This window comes from Panulirus ornatus, chromosome 67 (assembly GCF_036320965.1).
Source record: "Panulirus ornatus isolate Po-2019 chromosome 67, ASM3632096v1, whole genome shotgun sequence".
NCBI classification, from domain to species: Eukaryota; Metazoa; Arthropoda; class Malacostraca; order Decapoda; family Palinuridae; genus Panulirus; species Panulirus ornatus.
The window spans coordinates 10143334-10164104 of NC_092290.1; the positions used below are offsets into that span (position 1 = coordinate 10143334).

A 20771-nucleotide genomic window follows, 5' to 3' on the forward strand; every position below is an offset into this window, starting at 1 on the left:
TTCTAATTTTCCAAAAGAAGGAACAGAGAAGGAGGCCAAGTGAGGATATTCCCTCTAAGGCTCAGTCCTCCGTTCTTAGCACTAGATAGCTAATGCGGAAAATAGCGAATGTCAAAATACGTGGCATTATTTCATTATTACATTACATTATTACATGGCAGCTAGAGACTGAGTGCGAACGAAATGGGGCCTTTGTTGTCTTTTCCTAGCGCTACCTCGCACACATGAGGGGGGAGGGGGTTGTTATTTTATGTGTGGCGAGGTGGCGATGGGAATGAATAAAGGCAGACAGTATGAATTATGTACATGTGTATATATGTATATGTCTGTGTGTGTATATATATATATGTATATGTTGAGATGTATAGGTATGTATATTTGCGTGTGTGGACGTGTATGTATATACATGTGTATGTGGATGGGTTGGGCCATTCTTTCGTTTGTTTCCTTGCACTATCTCGCTAATGCGGGAGACAGCGACAAAGCAAAATAAATAAATAAATAAATATAATATATACATACAGTAAACCCTCGATTTGATGGACCCCGATATAACGAATTTCATATTTAATGGACTGGGAAAAAAATAATACATTAATTAATAATAATAAATTAAGAAACTAAAAAATAGAGTAAAAGCTCAAATGCCACACCACATCACACTTGTTTTTGGTAGCATGGGGTATACTCGCTTTGTTTTGGTCTCAGTCTGCCTCAAGCTATCATGCAGTCATGTTGCATACAGAGAATTGTGACTTTATTTATTCAATAACTTTGCAATCCTAACCATTCAAAATGGCATCAAGTGATAGAGGGGCTAAAAGAAAGCATATGAACTGTATACTGTATTCCTGTATATTGCATAAAAAAACAGCCTATAGGTTACATTTGATTTAACGGACTTTTGGCTTTAATGGACACCCTCTCCCCCTATTAGTCCATTAAATCACAGAGGTTTGAATCCTAGTTACAGCAATTGGTCCACATTCAACCCACTTCTTCATCCACCCCTAGGGGTTGGTTGATAAAATGGGTACCTGGCTCAGGCTAGAGTATGTATATACATACATATATATATGTACAGAGCATCAGATTGGGGAAGAGTAGTGTGGTCTCTGAAGTGGTAGAGATGTTTGCTTTGAAGAATTCATGTGAGAAATACTGAGAAAAAAGATGGATTTGTATGTAGCATTTATGAATCTGGAGAAGGCATATGATGGGGTTGACAGAGATGCTTTGTGGAAGGTTTGAAGAGTATATGGTGTGAGAGGTAAGTTGCTAAAAGCAGTGAAAAGTTTTACCAAGAATGTATTGCATGTTTACAAATAGGAAGAGAGGAGAGTGATTGGTTCTCAGTGAATGTTGGTTTGTGGCAGGGGTGTGTGATGTTCCCACGGTTGTTTAATTTGTTTATGGTTAGGCAGATAAATGCAACAGTTTTGGAGAGAGGGGTGAGTATGCAGTCTGTTGTGGTTGAGAGGGCCTGGGAAGTGAGTCAGCTGTTATTCGTGTGAGAAACTGCAGAGGTTGGAAAAGTATGTGAGAGGAGAAAGTTGAGAGTAAATGTGAATAAGAGCAAGGTTATTATGTTCAGTAGGAATGAGGGAAAATCTAATTGGGATTTAAGTTTGAATGGAGAAAAATTGGGAGAAGTGTCCTGATACGTGAATTTTGCATGTCCATCATTTTGTAATTGGAAGAAAAACCTGTAAATGTTGGTAATCTCTTTTAACTGTGTTCTGGTAATATGTACATATCCATAACCAATAACTGGTTGCCGATCATATAAAAAATGTACAGTAACACAAATCACTAATATCCAGTCCAATGTTTAAAGTATTGTAAACGGTATTTGGTGTTTCCTTAACAATCTAGTCTTCAATCAAAAGGATCACTTTACATGTAAAGCAGTTAAAATCCACAAGTTTATTGGTGACTAATACATTTTTTTCATTTACATCCATTAATTTTCTTAATCTACAATACTTTTTTCTTTCTTTTTACAAAATTAAAGCTCTGATAATTAAACCAATAAGTAAAATACACCTATAAAAAACTTCATTCTACAGTAATGCATCTGTAAAAACCCAAAGTCTTAAAGCAGCTGGTTTAGTCAGTTACGATAAAGTTTTCTCTGTCCTATACCATTAAGCAGAATCAGTTACACAATAAAAGCCTTTTCTAATACGTATGCCCCACACATACATAGTATAAACAGGTGATATGGCCACATCTTCATCACATGAATTTTTCTCTTGCTGGTTTAGATTTGGTCAGATTGTTAGTTTTGGAATAATCAGAGCCAACAGTAATGGTAATAGTGTTGTTGGCTGTGGTAAAAAGCTGGGGGTAATGCTGATAGTGTTATCAGCATTAGCCGTGTTGTTGGCATAGAATAATCAGAGTTTGCTGTGCAACTGGTTGTGATAAAACGAAAACTAGCAGTGTTATTGGTTAAGATATAATCAGAGTTTTCAATATTTTTGGTTGAGGTACAATCAAAGCTAAGGGTTTTTGGTTGTAACATAATCAAAGTTAGCAGTGTTTTTGGTTCGTGTGTAATCAAAGCTAGCACTGTATTTGGTTGGGGTATACTCAAAGCTAAAGGATTGTTGATCAAGATATATACAGAGATAGTAATACTGCTAGCTCTTCTGTTAGTCTTGTTACAAGTTCTAGCATTGTAAAAGTTGCTAGTGTTGCTGTATGCCATGTAATTAGTTGATAAAATTATTGATCAGGGTCTAATGAAAGTTGTTTGGGTTGTTGGTTACGATATAATCAGAAATCTTTATATACCACAATGTGGCATGATCATAATTAGTAGCAGAACTGCTGGATGGGAAATAACTGGAGTGGATAGTACTCTCATTTGTGTTTCAATTAAACTTGAAGCTGATATTTTTGAAGCACGAGTGCCAGTACAGCTAGTTAACATTTTCACTGCAGGCATAGGGAAACATATCCCCTCTCTCAGTGCAGCTGAAAGAAACAGTGACAAAAGTACAGCAGCTCTCCCTGATTACAAAACTGTATTATTCATCTAAATGGCCTTAATCAAACCATTACTATAAGGCGTTATGCCAACCAGTAATTGTTGCCAGATGTATGAATTCTGCTTGGTTCTATTACATCAATACAATATTGTTTGTTTTAGCTCTTACTAGTGTGTATGTTAGCACGCATACATCAGTTCAAATAAATGTCTGTAATGCCTGAAATTAATAAAACTGAATGAAAAACTCCAGGTCACTTCAACTGGATTTTACTCCTCAGCTGTGGCAGAACAACGTCCTCCTCCCTCTGATATCCAGAGGATAACTGAGCCCCTAAGCCCTTCCTGTTCTTTCATATAGGTGAGATTCACAGTCTCTGACAACCTTCTGTCAATGAAATGGGTGTGTTCTTAGCCTTTTCACTGCAGTTACCAAATTTTGGGGTTCTCAATTCTTCTGCTCACTGAACATTGTACACATGTGGATCCTGCCTTTTAATATTCCCATAAGAGGTGTTTCGTCCAAAGATCTATGGTGAATGTTAGCCTTCGACTTTCTACAATATGTTGCCATACAGCAGGTATTAATATTCCTTGATTATAATAGTGCATACCATATAAAAAAGGTGCTTATGATAAACTTTTCTATAATAAACCCACGGCTATACTGGAATGCATTCCCTGAGCAATAAATGTTCATCCAAAATATATATCCAAACTATTTACTGTCTGCAAACAAAAACAGCTATATGTACCACTGTATTAGTGTAATGGGAGCAAAACAAAATTGACTGATGATAAAAAACACTTTAGTATATTACTGAATGTACCATGCCTACAGCGACACTTCTTAACCTCATAGTAACTGACTGTATGGTTGCTTCTGGATGAATTACATACTTATGTAATCAGGGGAAAGTGCTCTTTTCACTATCTGGCAAAATGTTATTTTCCTTTCTAATTTTTGATTCCTCACCATAGTACAGGAAGGGGATGCTGGGTCTTAGGCTTACCACAATGAAAGGGGTAAATGTGTCAAATTGAAAACATTAAGATGGGACTCACACAGAAATATGAAGTGAATGAGTAGAGGACCCACAGCAAAAGGGTTAATGGCTGTGTGACTATGAGACTTAGTAGTGCTACTGGTTGTGCTATAAAAACAACTTTTATTTCAAATTGTTCAAGAAGAGTCAGTAGTTACTGGTTGTTGTATGAAGAGAGTTGGGAAGGTTATTGCTTGTAGTATAATCAGAGATTTTATTGTTACCAGCCATGATATAAACAGACATCACTGCAAGCTGTACCTCTCTAATCTGGTGCTCTGTGGTCCAGCAACTCCCATGGCCTGGTACATGCCTTAGCAGTGCTAAGGCACCAAAATCTACCTACACTGCAGCTGAGCTAATCAACAGTCCTGTTAATTTCTTATATTCAGCTGTATTTTAGCCCTTCACGATGTCATCAAATAGACCAAGAGGGCAGATGGTGCTAATGCTAATAATTGTAAGTATAAATCATTATCTATGCTTGAAAAGGGGGAGATACTGAAAAAATTAGATAAAGGAACTTTTGTAAAGACTTTATGTTAGTACTATGAGATCAGATCAACTGTGTATGACTTGGGGGTCAATTTCTGTTTTCTGGCATTTGTGGTCCAGCAATGGCCAAGTCCCAAGGTTGTCAGATTAAAGAGGTACAACCTGTGATGCTATCTATGTTATAATCAGGATCATCAATGTTACTGAATATGACATAGGCAGTTGTCAATGACTAGTTATGTTACAATGCTAATTTCTATTGCTGCTAAAACTGTAAAGCAGAGCTAAAATAGTACAGTAACACTGCAAAATAGTTATCTTAATGGCAGTAATTCTATAAGTGATTATTCTTTTTGTGTTATGGGGAAAGTTTTACACTTAAGGTGCCATCTCTTAATAGTGTACATATGTACCATGTCTTTCTTCCAATGTGTTTATAATACACCCTCCAGCCTAAATCAATGTAATTACCTATTTGTACTGTATGGGGAGGGAGTTCTACACTCATGGGGCCCCATCTCACGAACATTTGCTACCATCATACAAATTCTTAAATTTATCTATGCTGTCTGCATAACCTGTGTCCTGAGTCATTTTATTCCATTCATCTACCATTTTTATACTATAAAATTATTTCTTTATATCTTTTTTTAACAAGTTTCTTACTTAATTTCACGTTACATACTCTGGTTGCTCTTTCCATATATCTCTCGAAAAACTGTTCACTATCTGTTATCAATCTGTTTTAAAAACTTACAGGCTGTGATCAAGTTGCCCCTCACTCTTATTTCTTCCAAGGTGGACAAATTCAAAGCCTTTAGCCTTTGTTGTAACTCAGTTCTCTTAATTCTAGAACCATCTCTGTTGTTCTCCTCTGGACCTTCTCTTTTAGCTCTTTGTGCTCCTTTAGGCACAGTGACTATGCTTCTTAAAAAGCATCCCCTAGTTTTGGCCTTATGAAGAATATGAACAGCTTGCTACATATTTTCTTATCCATGTACATGAAAGCTGTTCTAATACTTACCAGCAGACAGTCTGTCTCCTTAAAAATTTTCCTAATGTGGGGCTTTGGTGACATGTTAGGGATGATGTTGACTCCCATGTCTCTCTCAAACACAGAATCCTGAAGCTTATCATCTGCGAGATAATAATCATATTGAGGTCTTCTTTCACTCTGTTCTATCCTCATTAATTTACAGTTGCTCAGCTGAATTTCATTAACCATGTATATTACCAACTTAGGAGTCTGTTTGGGTCACCTTGTTAGTTGATGAAATCTTATCACTTTTCACCTCCCTCATGACCTTTGCATCAACTAGAAACATATTCAGGTATGAGTCCATACCTTAAGTTAGCTTATTTATAAAGATCGAGAGTAATGGTTCCAGAACAGATCTCAGTGGCACTCCACTGGTAATCTCAATCCATCTAGAGAAGGCTCCTCTGACATATGTACTTTGTGCTCTTCCACTAAGATCATCTATCTACTGAGGAGTTTCCCATCTTATTCCTGCTTAAAGATTTAACTTCTTAATCAAACTCCCATACGTATAGTGTCAAATACTTTCTGGCAGTCCAGATACACACAATCCAACCAGTCTTACCATTGTCTACGATGGAGCTCACTTTCTCATAGAAATCTATGAGATTTGTTATTCATGACCTCCATTCCCTGAAATCATGCTGTCTTTCACTTAAGTAATTTCTCCCTTGAAGAAAGTTGTCTATTTGCTTTTTAATTACTGTTTCTATAACTCTACTAATAACATTCATCAGCAAGATGGGTCTGTACCTCAGTGCCTGTTCGTGGTCTCCTTAGTTAAAGACAAGTATGACATCTGTTCTTTTTCATTCCACTGGCACTCTACCTCTGTCTCCAGTGATACACTGAACAGTATTTCAAAAGGTTACATTTGCATATCGGTACAAACAGGGAAATTTCATCTTATATGAGTCAAGACCTTTTACTACAACTTTATGTTAATGTCTTTTCTAAATATTTTAGTGTTTATCAAAGCCTTCTCCCTAATCCATTTTACTAACGTTGGGGATACAGGGTCTTTCACTGCAAAAACAATTTCAAAGTTGGTATAAATTTTCTCTCATACCCTTACATCATCCTCTATAATTCTTCTCTATGAATCTCTTTGCCTGATTAGCTGCTCTTTAACTGAAGTACTATGTTCAGTTAACCTCTAGGTGTACAAAAGGGAGATATCACACAATTTGTGACGATGTTGCCACCATTGACAAAATTTCCCTACTTCTCTTTACATGTATTCCCTACTTCTCTTTACATGTATATCATATCTCTACTGATTTTACTCAAGCAGTGCATGTATATATTATTCTGATTATAACATAATAAAACAAAATAATAATAATTCCATTTACATACACGGTATCAAAAAAAATTGTAAAAGAAGCCTGGTGGCAAAACTGTCCACGGCTATCTATCATACTAATGTTACAGCAACTTCTCATGGACTCTACATGGCTAACTCTACTTTTATAATATTTCTCATTCTCTAGAAATAAAAAACTTATACAACTTGGAAAAAAAAGTCATACAGGAATGGACAAAAAATCTTTATTGAGTCCTAGGATTAAAGGGGCACTAAGTAGCCCCATGTTGCTATCTCATGAGCACTTGTCAAAAACATTGCATATCATCATTGTATATCTCTACTTAGGCATCATAATATGTAACACACACCCTTAATGATGACAAAATGGTAAAAGGTAAGGTGAGAAAAAAATCATAATACAAAATTTAACAGAACACTAAGTAGCCCTGTTGTTGCCAACTCATAAGCTCTCATTGAAAATACTGTATATTATCATTTCATAGGTGTATATATATATATATATATATATATATATATATATATATATATATATATATATATATATATATATATCTATTCATGCAATTTAATACATAATATAAAACTTAAACAACCAACATGGCTGACATTAAAATGTCCATGAATTACCAAAATATTTGAAAAACAAAGTAAAACACAAAAAGGGAGAATGAATCATCATGTAAGTGATGGTGGATATTTGATCAAGTCACTGTTCATGCACAAAGTTTAAGTCAGCCAATGCATGGGGGTAGTACTTATGGGACCCTGGTGCTATTTCCTGGTTGGGGAAAACTGGTGAACTCTGTGGGCTGTAACAACTGTTTTTTGATAGTTACAGACTTAACCATACTTTGCACTGAGAAGAAAAAAATGTATGTTACGACTTTAGTCATAACCAAATGGTTAAGAGAGCTGAACTATAGAATAAGGCTGTAAGGGCTACAAATCTGTCCATCATGTAGGAGAGAAGAGAGAAGGGTGGCCTGGTTACAGCCTTCAAGTTTCTAAACCAGCTGGGTGACAATGAGAATGAACAGTGTGAGATCCAGTGCTGCAGTAGATATGGGTGTGAGGAGGAGGGCATATGTGTTGGAAATGAAATGTTTGAGGACAATATGTGGTATGAGGTGGTTTGATCGAGTAAGTAATGAAAAGGTAAGAGAGATGTGTGGTTATAAAAAGAGTATGGTTGAGAGAGCACAAGAGGGTGTGTTAAATGGTTTGGACATAAGGGGAGAATGAGTGAGGAAAGGCTGATAAAGAGGATATATGTGTCAGAGGAGGAGGGAACAGGGAAAAGTGTGAGATCAACTGGAGGTGGAAGGATGAGGGAAAAAGATTTTCAGTGACTGGGGCCTGAACATGCAAAAGGATGAAAGGCATGCAAGAAATAGAGTGAATTGGAATGATGTGGTATACAGGGGTTGATATGCTATCAGTGGACTGAATCAGGGCATGTGAAACATCTGGGGTAAACCATGGAAAGGTCTGTGGGGCCTGGATGTGGACAGGGAGCTGTGGTTTCAGTGTATTGCACATGACAGCTAGAGACTGAGTGTGAGCATATGTGACCTTTATTTGTCTGTTTTCCTGGCACTACCTCACTGACATGGGGGTGGCAATGCTGTTTCCAGTGGGGTGAGGTGGCGCTGGGAATGGATGAAGGCAAGCAAGTATGAATATGTACGTGTGTATATACGTATATGTCTGTATATGGGTATATGTCGATATGTATATGTATGTGTAAGTGCATGTACATATATATGTATGTATATGAGTAGATAGGTCTTTCTTAGTCTGTTTCCTGGAGCTACCTCGCTGATGCAGGAAACGGCGATAAAGTATAACAATAATAATAATAATGATGATGATGATGATGATGATGATGATGATGATGATGATGATGATGATGATGATGATGATAATAATAATAATAATAATAATAATAATAATAATAATAATAATAATAATAATAATAATAAATACAAATATGAAGTTTTTACCAAGGATGTAAGGTATGTGTACGAGTAAGAGGAGAGGGGAGCGATTGGTTCTCAGTGAAGGTCGGTCTGCAGCAGGGGTGTGTAATGTCCCCGTGGTCATTTAATTTGTTTATGGGTGGGGTGATTAGGGTGGTAAATGCAAGAGTTTTGGAGAGTGGGGTGAGTATGCAGTCTGTTGGGGATGAGAGGGCCTGTGAAGTGAGTCAGTTGTTGATTCAAGTGAGAAACTGTAGAAATTGGTGACTGATTTGGTAAAGTGTGTGAAAGGAGAAAGTTGAGAGTAAATGTGAATAAGAGCAAGGTTATCTAGGTTCACTAGGGCTGTGGGACAAGTGAACTGGTATGTAAGTTTGAATGGAGAAAAAACTGGAGGGAGTAAAGTGTTATAGATATCTGGGAGTGGACTTAGCAGAAGTGAGTCACAGGGTGGGGGAGGGGGCGAAGGCTCTGGGAGAGATGAAGAATGTTTGGAAGGAGAGAATGTTATCTCGCAAAGCAAAAATGGGTATGACTGAAGGAATAGTAGTTCCAACAATATCATATGGTTGCAAGTCAGGGGATATAGATAGAGCTGCACAGAGGAGGGTGGATGTGTTGGAAATGAAATGTTTGAGGGAAACATGTGGTGTGAGGTGGTTTGATCAAGTAAGTAATGAAAGGGTAAGAGAGATGAGTGGGAATAAAAAGAGTGTGGTTGAGAGAGCAGAAGGTGTGTTCAAATTGTTTGGACATATGGAGAGAATGAGTGACGAAAGGTTGACAAAGATGATATATGTGTCAGAGATGAAGGGCACAAGGAGAATCGGGAGGCCAAATTGGAGGTGGAAGGATGTAGTGAAAAAGACTTTATGCTACTATCAGGGCCTGAAAATACAAGAGGGTGAGAGGTGTGCAAAGAATAGAGTGAATTGGAATGATGTGGTATACAGGGTGATGTGCTGTAAATGGACTGAACTAGGGCATGTGAAATGTCTGGGGTAAACCATGGAAAGGTCTGTGGGGCCCGGATGTGGGTAGGGAGTTGTGGTTTCAGTGCATTACACATAACAACATATGTTAGACTCTAAGTAAATCATGTGGTACCAGTCTGGTCACCCTAATTAAGGTGGCTCACAGATTTGCCTAAGACAAGAAAAAAAATTGAAATTAAGGAATTAAACTCCATGGGAAAAAAATCATATATCAAAGACTTGCCTGTGTTGAAAGAAGGACTGGGGGACATTTAATTACAACTTCTGAATTACTTAAAGGATTTGATGATGATGATGACAGTGAAAACTTCTTTATGACAAACAGTACATAAAATGTGCATAAAGGTAAATATACTTAACATATTCAGTATGGAGTGATTACTGCTTATCAAAATCAACCAATCTTGAAACTGTTTTACTTATGCAAACAATAAGGTACTGATAAATTAATATTCTATTTACTATGTCTATTCATATGCCTCTTCATATTGCTTTTATAAGAGGTAGTATAGTTACAATGACAACAGGCATATGGCCTTTCTCCTGTGTGCCTACGAAGGTGAATAGTAAGATTGCCTTTTAAAGCAGAGCGGTATGGACAGTGTGGGCAAGTGTGTGGCTTTTCTCCAAAATGAGTACGAATGTGTCTCTGCATAACATCATTATTAAGGCTGGTGTATGGACAGAAGGTACACTGATGAAGCTTGCTGATAATTCCAAACTTGTTGCCAATGCCAGTGCTTCCTCCCACATCGCTCGTATTACCATCACTTTTTACGCCCACCTGTAAGGGATGCTTTGCTTACTAAAACTTGCAATACAGTATTAGTGCTAAAAAGAATGTGGAAGTACAGGCAGTAAATATGCAGCAATAATTTGCTTTGACATATCACTTGAATATGCTGTAAACGAAAAAGGCAATCTTTTCCTTTCTGAAGTAATTATTTTTGAAATTTCCACAAAATATGCACATCACCACAAAATGACCATGTACATTCAGTTTAATCACAATCTGACTAAAAGGCACCACTTGGATGAATAGTTTCATAGAACTTGAAAAAATTATCAATACAATATATATATATACATATATACACTGGAAAGGACCACAACTTTGCACGTGATCAAGTATATTCCTATGAGTCCATGGGGAAAATGAAACACGATAAGTTCCCAAGTGCACTTTTGTGCAATAATTACATCATCAGGGTAGATACAAGAAAGGAATATAAATCAGCTGATATACAACAAAGAGACGTAGCCAGGATGCCACTTGGTAAACAAGTGATTGTCCAAGACATTGTCTTAGACAATCAGTTGTTTACCAAATGGCATCCTGGCTACATCTCTTTGTTGTATATCAACTGACTTATATTTCTTTCTTGTATCTCCCCTGATGATGTGATTATCAAACAAAAGTGCACTTGGGAACTTATTGTGTTTCATTTTCCCCATGGACTCATAGGAACATATATATATATATATATATATATATATATATATATATATATATATATATATATATATATATATATATATATGAATACAGTAAATACTATCAAAAAAAACTGATTTCACATTTTCTATTTGTTTATCACAGAACAATGCAGGGCACTATAGCCATTCCCCATGAAATATTAGTTAAGTTCCTGTAATGCCTGTTGTGTTGTTATACCAGCAACTGGAACCCATTATATAGGGAGGGTTAGGCATTACCAAACTCCAACTGCTTGTGGTTATGCCACAAGTGTAAAGTTACCTTCAGCAAAGCTGTATCATCTGTTGGTGAAAGGGAGTACAGTCTCATCAAGGAACTTTCTACTTGAAAGGAGTGTTACTGAAAGTAGCAAAGCCTTAAAGTTGCAGGAGCCCCTTCATAGAAAGGGGTCCTGGAGTTATATTATTATTATAATAATAATAATAATAATAATGATAATAATAATAATAATAATAATAATAATAATAACAATAATAGAGTAATAATAATAATAATAATAATAATGATGATAATAATAATAATAATAATAATAATATAGTTATAATAATAATACTAATAATAATAATAATAATAATAATAATATAGTTATAATAATAATAATAATAATAATAATAATAATAATAATAAGAGGAGGTGGGGTTAGATTCCTGAGCATAAAATTTCCATACATGCAACAATAAAGTCTAGGAAACACTTACCACAGACTTATAGTAACCTATACAATACTTAAGAATAATCTACCAGAAATGTGGTGGTGGGGGGAATGAGTAAATGATGGAGTGGGACGAGGTGGATTGAGAGTTCCTGGGTGGAATGGGGAGAAGCACAAAGGTCATAGTTACCTATTTTTCAAGTTAAGGGAGAGAGTTCTAAAAATATGGGTCCCATTTCCTTAACTTCCTATGCCATCAAGTATATATGGGTTTGTAAATGTGCATGGATAAGACTTTTGTTCTTTGTCATTAGTTCTTTTAATGATTGTAATATCTCTGGACAAATATGTTCTCATACTACTGAAACATAGTAATAGGGCTGAAACATGGCATACAAAGTGGTCCTGGTAAACACTAGACTAAAGAGTGTATGGGGCTTGGCTAAGGATGGCATGTACAGCTTTCAATACATTGTGTATGATAACTACAGAGTAGGTGTGTGTAAAGCCACTGCTAATTCATTCCTGAAACTAATCATCATGCTTAGGTGGGAAATGCGCTTTAATTTGAAATATACTCAATTAATAACTTCTGAGTATTCAATGATCCTTCAGTTATCATCATCTCTGGAAAATAATGGGGTTGAAATATCATTGTAAAGTACTTGCAAACACAATGTTGTACTTCAGGGTTAAAAACAAATAATTCTTTATCAAAAATGATAATATTTCAATCTCAAGAGGTTTGTCAAGTCACTGATGGGCCATGCTAAAACACTTGCTCATATGCTCTGATGCAGCAGGGAGGAGGGGAGGATGATTGGTGCAAGGTAGCGGAAGGTGAATTTAGTGGCGTGGAGGAGAGGGCTATAGGTAGTGGCAGGAGAGGGAGTATGAATGATGGTGAGGACTAGTTTGAAAGTTTATTTATGCTCAGCAGCAGATCTATAATAGGTGCTATGCTTTATCATATCTACTTTTTGTATGATTGCTACCTGTATTAGTAAAATCTTGTCATTTCAAACAGAGGACTCCTTTTGAACAAAGTTGTTTTTAACATTACGGGTGACACTCTGTATCTTTGTTTACTTTATAACTATACCCCTAACATGGGCGCCAAGAATTCGACTTCCTTCCTTACACAAATAGTTCATCCAAGTGTGAGAAACAAGAACAAATAAATGTATATAAGATTGTGTTCAGTGTAACAATGAAAATTGAGATTATCTTTGCCTTAAAATAAAGCTTGACTCATTTTAGGGAAAATTGGGGTTTTTGGAGTCAATTCTTCATTTCTGTCAACTTAAACATTCAATGGTGAATGATACCACTTAATATACAGTACTCTATACCTTAAAACTGAAACCAAAGATTTATGGTCAAGGATGAGTAATAAATATAAGGTACTGAAAAATACCATATTTCATACCAAGTTTATTTCCACTTAGACCATTGCAAACTCTTCAAAATTTCAAACTAAAATCAAACATAATACATGTAAAGAGAAGAAAACAAAAACTTTCAGAGGATTTCGCAGCAATAAAACATACTGTAAATCGTTCATGGAATGATAATATATGTAATGTATGATGATTATTGAAAACAGTGCTAAAATCAAACTTCTAGTACACTTTTTCAATAGGACACTAATTGAAATACTTAGCTTACAATTATTGCTGTACTATACTTCTATCAAAAAAACACCCTAATTGGAAAAACAGAAACTTAATGAACTTAAAAGAGTTCTTACATTCATAGAAAAATTGCATAACAAGTCGTTTCAAAAATTCAAACTTCTAGAATGTAAAACTTCCAAACTCCATAGTCCAGCATCTGAAGATTACTGCCAACTTGCATCTCTTGTTCCCATAGTTGGCTGCTTTGTTTACCCAGTGCTACCCAACAATACGTCATTGTTTTTGCTGTTTGAATGCACTGCAGTAAATTTCCTTGCTTCCCTCATTTACTTGTATTTCATTTTCATGAGTTCTGCCCTTATTTTGGCATCTAAAAAGCACACAAGTAAACAAGTATACTATTAAGTGCAGAGTTGTGAGAGGAAGCACATTGCATCTAGCATTGTACAGAGAATAGAAATATTACAAAAATCAGGTTACAACACTGCCTGATTGAGTCTTGCGGTGTTGTTAAGACATCTACACATGATCTCCAGGGGTAACAGGAAAAGATGTTTAAATCTTATGGTGAGTGAATTTATTAAAGGGTACTGCTAACTGTAAGTCACTGCATAGAGCGAAATCAGCTACTAGTAAGTTTGTGTATAAATGGCTTAGAAAACATTGCACAGAAGGTTGCCGAAGGATTTTGGGTACATACTATATAATAATTTCAGTAAATGTTTATTAAATTTTCTCATATAATATCTATTTACATATATTACAAACAAAGAACCTCATTAGGTATAAAAAAAACACTGTTAAAGTTATGATATATTTGGACCACAATCTATGGAGGCCTGTGTTTCTAAAATCTGTAAACTTCAAAAATGTGAATATAGCTTGGTCCTGGGGATTGGGGATTTTCAAAACTTGACATACAAGGGTCTATAAAATACCAGTAACAGAACCAAGAACATATACATACAGCAAAATATAATCCTCTAAAATCTGTGTAAGCAGAAACAAAATTTCCTATGTATGAATAGAAATATTCATTACTTAATATTCAGCACTCAAAGAAATCCTGGTGGTGTCTTATTCCATCTCTGTTCTTGTGTTCAACAATCCTTATTTCTCTACTCTTGTGTCCAACAATGCTTAAGATTCAGATCATTTTCCTGTCATTCAAATCAATCTGGCATGTACACCCAATAAATATCATTCAGCACCCTTATGGTGGGATACAATACAACACAAGAGACTTCTTGAAAAAACTCCTTAGGTACAATGCATGACTGGTATTACTGGCCTGCCGAGTTGCCAGTTACTCTCTAGCTTGTGACTGGTAAATCACTTTACTGTGGCTCTATGTGAAGACTGTGCTCCATAAACCAAATTATGCTTCACGTTGCAAATGAATCACAACAGTTGTGTTCACAGTAACACTACAGTAGTATCTTTTCTTGCTATCGATAGACTTACAGTCACAGAGTATATCATAAAGGCTGACTGGTCATGTGCCACGCTGGATAATTGCTTGATAGGAAAGCCAAACACATTTCACCGAAGTTATATTACTTCTAATTCTGTCAATAGTTAGCATAGGAACCCCATGCTGCTCGGGCACAGTTTAACTTGTCTGGCAAGTTTTCATCTCGTCAAACGTAGCTATGATTCAAAATAAATATTACGATTTCTACTATGCGCTATGAAGCTCAACTCACTGCAGGTTGAACCAGTTCCGTTTCCAACATATTCGATACACTGCATTAAGATAATGAACTTCCTGAAGTAAATTTCTTTGCTAAAGCTAATATTGTTTGTCTCATGAATTTCCCTACCAAACACACCCTCAAGGACCTAGTAATCTTATCATGCTTAGCATACTAAAGAAATATCACCTAGTTTCGTGATCCATTTTCTGCCTCATAAACCTGCCAGAGCTGTGCTTAATTCTATATCACTATCATAATACACAAACATTCTATGTTCCTTGTGCATATGTCCTTATAATACAGGATGTTTACATACTTTCTGATCACATACACTTTGCATAATGTGGGTTAATGTCATTGCATCTCATAATGTAAGAAATCCCTAAATGGCACCCCAATTCGTTGGTTGCCATGCACACATTAATACAGGTTGTGGGTTTGATTATTATATTTCAGAAAGTAGTGCTATGGTGTTAAGAGCCCTTTGTATAAACACTCTATGTACTGCCATTTATCAACACACTTTCAACACACACACACACACACACAGCGAGAGACAGGGATACCATCCCCATCAGTGTTTATTGCACGGTGTACCATAGTCAAGAGTGCCAAATAATTATTCAGAGGGTGTACAAGTTTACTATTTTGTTCACTTGCGTACTTATACAATGGCCACGTCATTATCATATTCAATGCTTTCAACTTCACAATTTATCATCTATTAGTCCTTATTGTGATTTCCTCTCTAATAGAATATTTTTATACATATACAGAATATCAAAAAATCATCTACATAAAAAGGACATACACAGCTGATAGTATTTTCCAAAAGACCATGATATGCTAAAACTCGAGAGACATTCTTGAGTCAGACTTTCAAAGACAGGAAGTGATACAGACTAGAGAGTAATCCAACTGACTCAAATATCAGGCTCTTTAGAGTTAATACAACAGAGGATCTGACTGACATAGACCAAGGCATGACACCTTGGCCAAGTTATCACATGTATGTATAGTAAAAGAAATGCTGTAATTCAGTCTTACAAGAGAGCTTATGGCACCTTATTCTAGGAAAGTCTTTCATTTTCATATGACTCCACCTGAGAGAGAGATAGAGAGAGAGAGAGAGAGAGAGAGAGAGAGAGAGAGAGAGAGAGAGAGAGAGAGAGAGAGAGAGAGAGAGAGAGAGAGAGAGTTTACTTTCTGTTTTAATGTGCAAATAATGTGCATGACAATCAAAACATTAATAAGTGGAATGTGAAAAACATCAATTTCTAATTTTCATATATCACAAATTGTAATCATGAATGAAATCTTCAAAGGAAATCTCACTTTCAGGAGGATTTGTGTTTTGCTTTGTTGCAGACGAGACTGCTTTTAACTTCTCTGATTCAGTTTCTCATTTTCAAGCTTTCAGGTTTCAATCACATGCTAAATTTTCTATAATGGTAATGAAATATGTTAACAAAATCCATTGCCCTTAATCAAACTGCTAAAAAGCCAAAATAAGAGTAGATAATTGTATTCAAATATCATTATAACACTTGAAGCAAAAATATAATATCAGTTACCTGTACTAAGCATTTACTTATTATGCACACGGGCATGTCTTTTCAGGCTGCTCATACGACTGAATCTGAATGAACAATGTTGACATTGAAAGGGTTTTTCCCCAGTATGAGTAGTCAAATGATATTTCAGGTGGCCTTTTTGAGAAAATCGTGATGAACAGTTAGGGCATGCATATGGTTTCTCTCCAGTATGAGTTCGCATGTGAACTTTCAAGTTATACTCAAAGGAAGCTTTGAATGGACAATATAGGCAGGGAAGTAACTTTTTCCTTTTGTGAGCATGAAGATGATCTATGAGGATGCTCTTTGAGGCAGTGCGAAATGGGCACTGTGTACAAGAAAATGGCTGTTCTTCACTATGTGTAATTACGTGTTGCAACACAGCTTCACTGTCAATATTTGAATATGGACAGTAAGGACACTGCTTGAACTCGGAACCACTGATGAAAGAGTCGTCAGATCCTGGTACTTCTTCATGGATAATCTTGTCACTGTCACTCTTCATGGTCACCTGTAAGGGACGCCCAGCTGTATCAATCATACAACATTGCTAAAATCATAAATTCTTACAGCTAAGACAAAAGGGCTCAATGTTCATTACTGAATAAGGTACTGTGCAGAGTTCTTTGGTCTGAGTACCAGTAAAGAAAACAGAAAGATTTCTAATATATCATCAAATGACAATATACCAAAGAGGGGTTTAAACTTACCCATCAGTACCACTGAACACTACTCTAACAACACCCTAAACCCCACAACTTTGTAAAGTGTGGCTGAATAGCTAAATGGCTTAGGTTGCTCCTTTACTGATGTTCAGTGACCGCAGTGTGGGTTTCTAACTCCACCTTGATACACAGCTATGCAATAACAATGAAAATATCAGTCAGGCAAGGTGTTGTACAGTACATGCTGTGTGAGGCATATGCTGCAACCTGGTTTTCTGTCTGATTGGGGGAATTTCTTTAAATATTCCCTATTTGTGAGTCTTAAGTTACAAAACTGTAGATTTTGAAAAGTGAAAAACCTTTTCTCTCTGACGTGTTGTCCAACAAGCATGAGAAATTCTCTTATATAATGTCTTGGAAAATCTGGCTTACGACCTTCTAACACTGTTTTCCTAGTGGGAAAACATGACCTTCCACCCAACATTATCTTCCCAACTTAGTAGCGACAGCTAACGCACCTCAGGCAAGCCTTTGGGTAATAAGAGGCACACACAAAGATGATACTATTTACCTACTTACTTATGGCCACATGGCACCGCTGAATTTACAAATCATGGGCATCAACGTATAAGTAGTCTGTTCTAAAAAAAAAAAAAAAAAGGCAAAGTAGAGCAAAAATTAAGAGAAAAAAAATTGCTTGTAGGACACTGCCTCCTGGATAGAAAAAGTTTTCCAAATTTCTGATCCTATACTTCTCTCCTCTACAGTCTGTCTTACAAGAATGAGGTCGTATGAACATGAAGGAGGAAGGTTTTCAGAAAAAAAGCTACATCAGAAAACAAAAAGGCAGAAACAGGTTTTTTTGATGGGGGATCTGGGGTGTACAAGAACTTGTCTCCCAAGAAAAAGGGATCTCCACTGCTAAACAAAGTAGATCCATGATGTTTGAGCTAAGGTACTATCTGAGGACAGTAGCAGTTGAGTGCCAAACACCCGTTTTGTTGATTTTCTCCAGCTAAATGTTTCTAAAGAAGGCTAAGGTATAGACCAACTTCCTCACATCCTTTGCTTAAGCCTCAAGCCCAGATTGAGCCAACAAGTTTCTTAATCCATGTAGAGATATTCCTTGCCAAAAGAGGGTTCACAGTTCCAAGGGGCATGAACAATTATTCCCCTCGATACTCTATGAAGTCAAAAAAGTCTCGATTTAACAGGTCATAAGTTATGAAGTTCTCTTGGCAATGTCTTACAAGAACTCATGACGTTGGGGCTATATCAAAATTCAAAAGTTTCACTCTTATCAAAACAATATGATACTGGTTTATCTTAACCCATAAAAGGTTGTCCTTAAAGAGAAGATTCTTGTACTCCAATGGCTAAAATTTTAAGAAAATAAGTTTTCATATGAAAATGTTCCAGAGCTAAACTGTCAGAAAATTAGAATGGTCAATGAAGATTCTGCATCCTGAGTGTCACTACAACATCTCTGTCAAGCTAACGGTGCTGATTATCATTGAACAATTTGAATTTGACTATCATTCCTAGTGCTTAAAGCATTCACTGAAAATGTTGGAATACATAGCATATGACAAGAAATACACCAAGGAATAAACTCAAACAAAGCTATTGCATCACTATGATGAGAGTCTAGTTTCTCAAAAATGAAGCATACCACCCCTTATCAAACTTTGTTACCATCATTTTCTTTAATGTCAACTTGGTGATTAAGGAAAAAGCTCGTTTACACATTCATGCCATCTCAAATGCAAATGGTTTGAGAAACTGGGTCAAAGATAAATGAAAGTCTGTTATATCACAAAATCTTGCTACTTTTTTGTTTGTGGGACACTAATATCAAAAAAGTTCACTGCAAAGAGAAAGTGGTAATATCATGGATCTTTTACTCCTGGCCAGAACACTGCACATGAACATTTGGGAGGTCCTCAAAAATTTACTAACCACCACTCCATTTCAAGTCAGGTAGGCAAGGATTGTGAAAACTAACTGCTCTCCTTCATCAAGAAATGACATAGCCTGTCTTTTGTAGTGTGGCTTAAAAATCAGAAATTGCATAAATGTCTCATCATGGAATTGAAAACTGTTTTAACCCACATCAACAGATACAAATAGGACTACTGTGGTACACACTGATGGATGTGTTAATTTTTCCTGCTACTTTCTGCTGGCCATAGGTGGAAAAAAAATACATCCTATCATCCACAGACTGCTATAATTTGTGCACATATATCATCTTGGCCTGATACCAAATTTGCATGCCCATAAGGCTAAGGAGGACCATCACACAGACTGGAAGAGTGCTTGCCACATTGCTAAAGTCAGGTCTCCTTTAGAAAGACACTACAATCTTGTGTAGTTTCTAAACCTTATAATCAAAACATAAACATGTTTTGTGGCCACTGTGATCCAGTAATATCAGATCTGGTATGTAAAAAGGCTTCCACCCAGCTGAGCTGGCATGACCTGACATGTCGATCAGGTATTTAAAGGGATCTTGCCCAGTTGCCTGGTATTATCTGAATTATCAGTAATGCATAATTAACCTCACACAGACATGAGTTTCTCCTGCATATATTACTTGTTACCTTACCTCTTTTGTCAGTTTGCCTGGAGATCTGATAAACAAAAGATCTTGCAGCTAGACTATTTCTGTGATTTTATATGCATGTAACACACAAGCTTGTATCTACATTACATATATATATATATATATATATACTTAGAAAAGCAAATTGATTTGTATGTAGCATTTATGGATCTGGAGAAGGCATATGATAGAGTTGATAGAGATGCTCTGTGGAAGGTATTAAGAATATATGGTGTGGGAGGCAAGTTGTTAGAAGCAGTGAAAAGTTTTTATCGAGGATGTAAGGCATGTGTACATGTAGGAAGAGAGGAAAGTGATTGGTTCTCAGTGAATGTAGGTTTGCGGCAGGGGTGTGTGATGTCTCCATGGTTGTTTAATTTGTTTATGGATGGGGTTGTTAGGGAGGTAAATGCAAGAGTCTTGGAAAGAGGGGCAAGTATGAAGTCTGTTGGGGATGAGAGAGCTTGGGAAGTGAGTCAGTTGTTGTTCGCTGATGATACAGCGCTGGTGGCGGATTCATGTGAGAAACTGCAGAAGCTGGTGACTGAGTTTGGTAAAGTGTGT

The 20771-nt window shown here is 36.3% G+C and overlaps 1 protein-coding gene across 5 annotated transcripts in view; it reads right to left on the bottom strand.

The window, feature by feature from the left end:
* Positions 1-20771, bottom strand: part of LOC139747116 (uncharacterized) — a 120009-nt gene that overhangs the window by 13919 nt on the left and 85319 nt on the right. The window contains exon 6 of one of the 5 annotated variants that reach the window (XM_071659011.1): positions 1912-10663. The exons of 2 other annotated variants lie outside the window; for them this stretch is intronic. In XM_071659011.1, coding sequence (XP_071515112.1) covers positions 10334-10663 — 330 coding nt within the window. In that variant the 3' untranslated portion in view covers positions 1912-10333. Of the gene's footprint in view, positions 1-1911; positions 10664-13445; positions 17449-20771 lie in introns of those variants that run through there. 2 more of the 5 variants (XM_071659007.1, XM_071659015.1) reach the window with 2 other exon arrangements.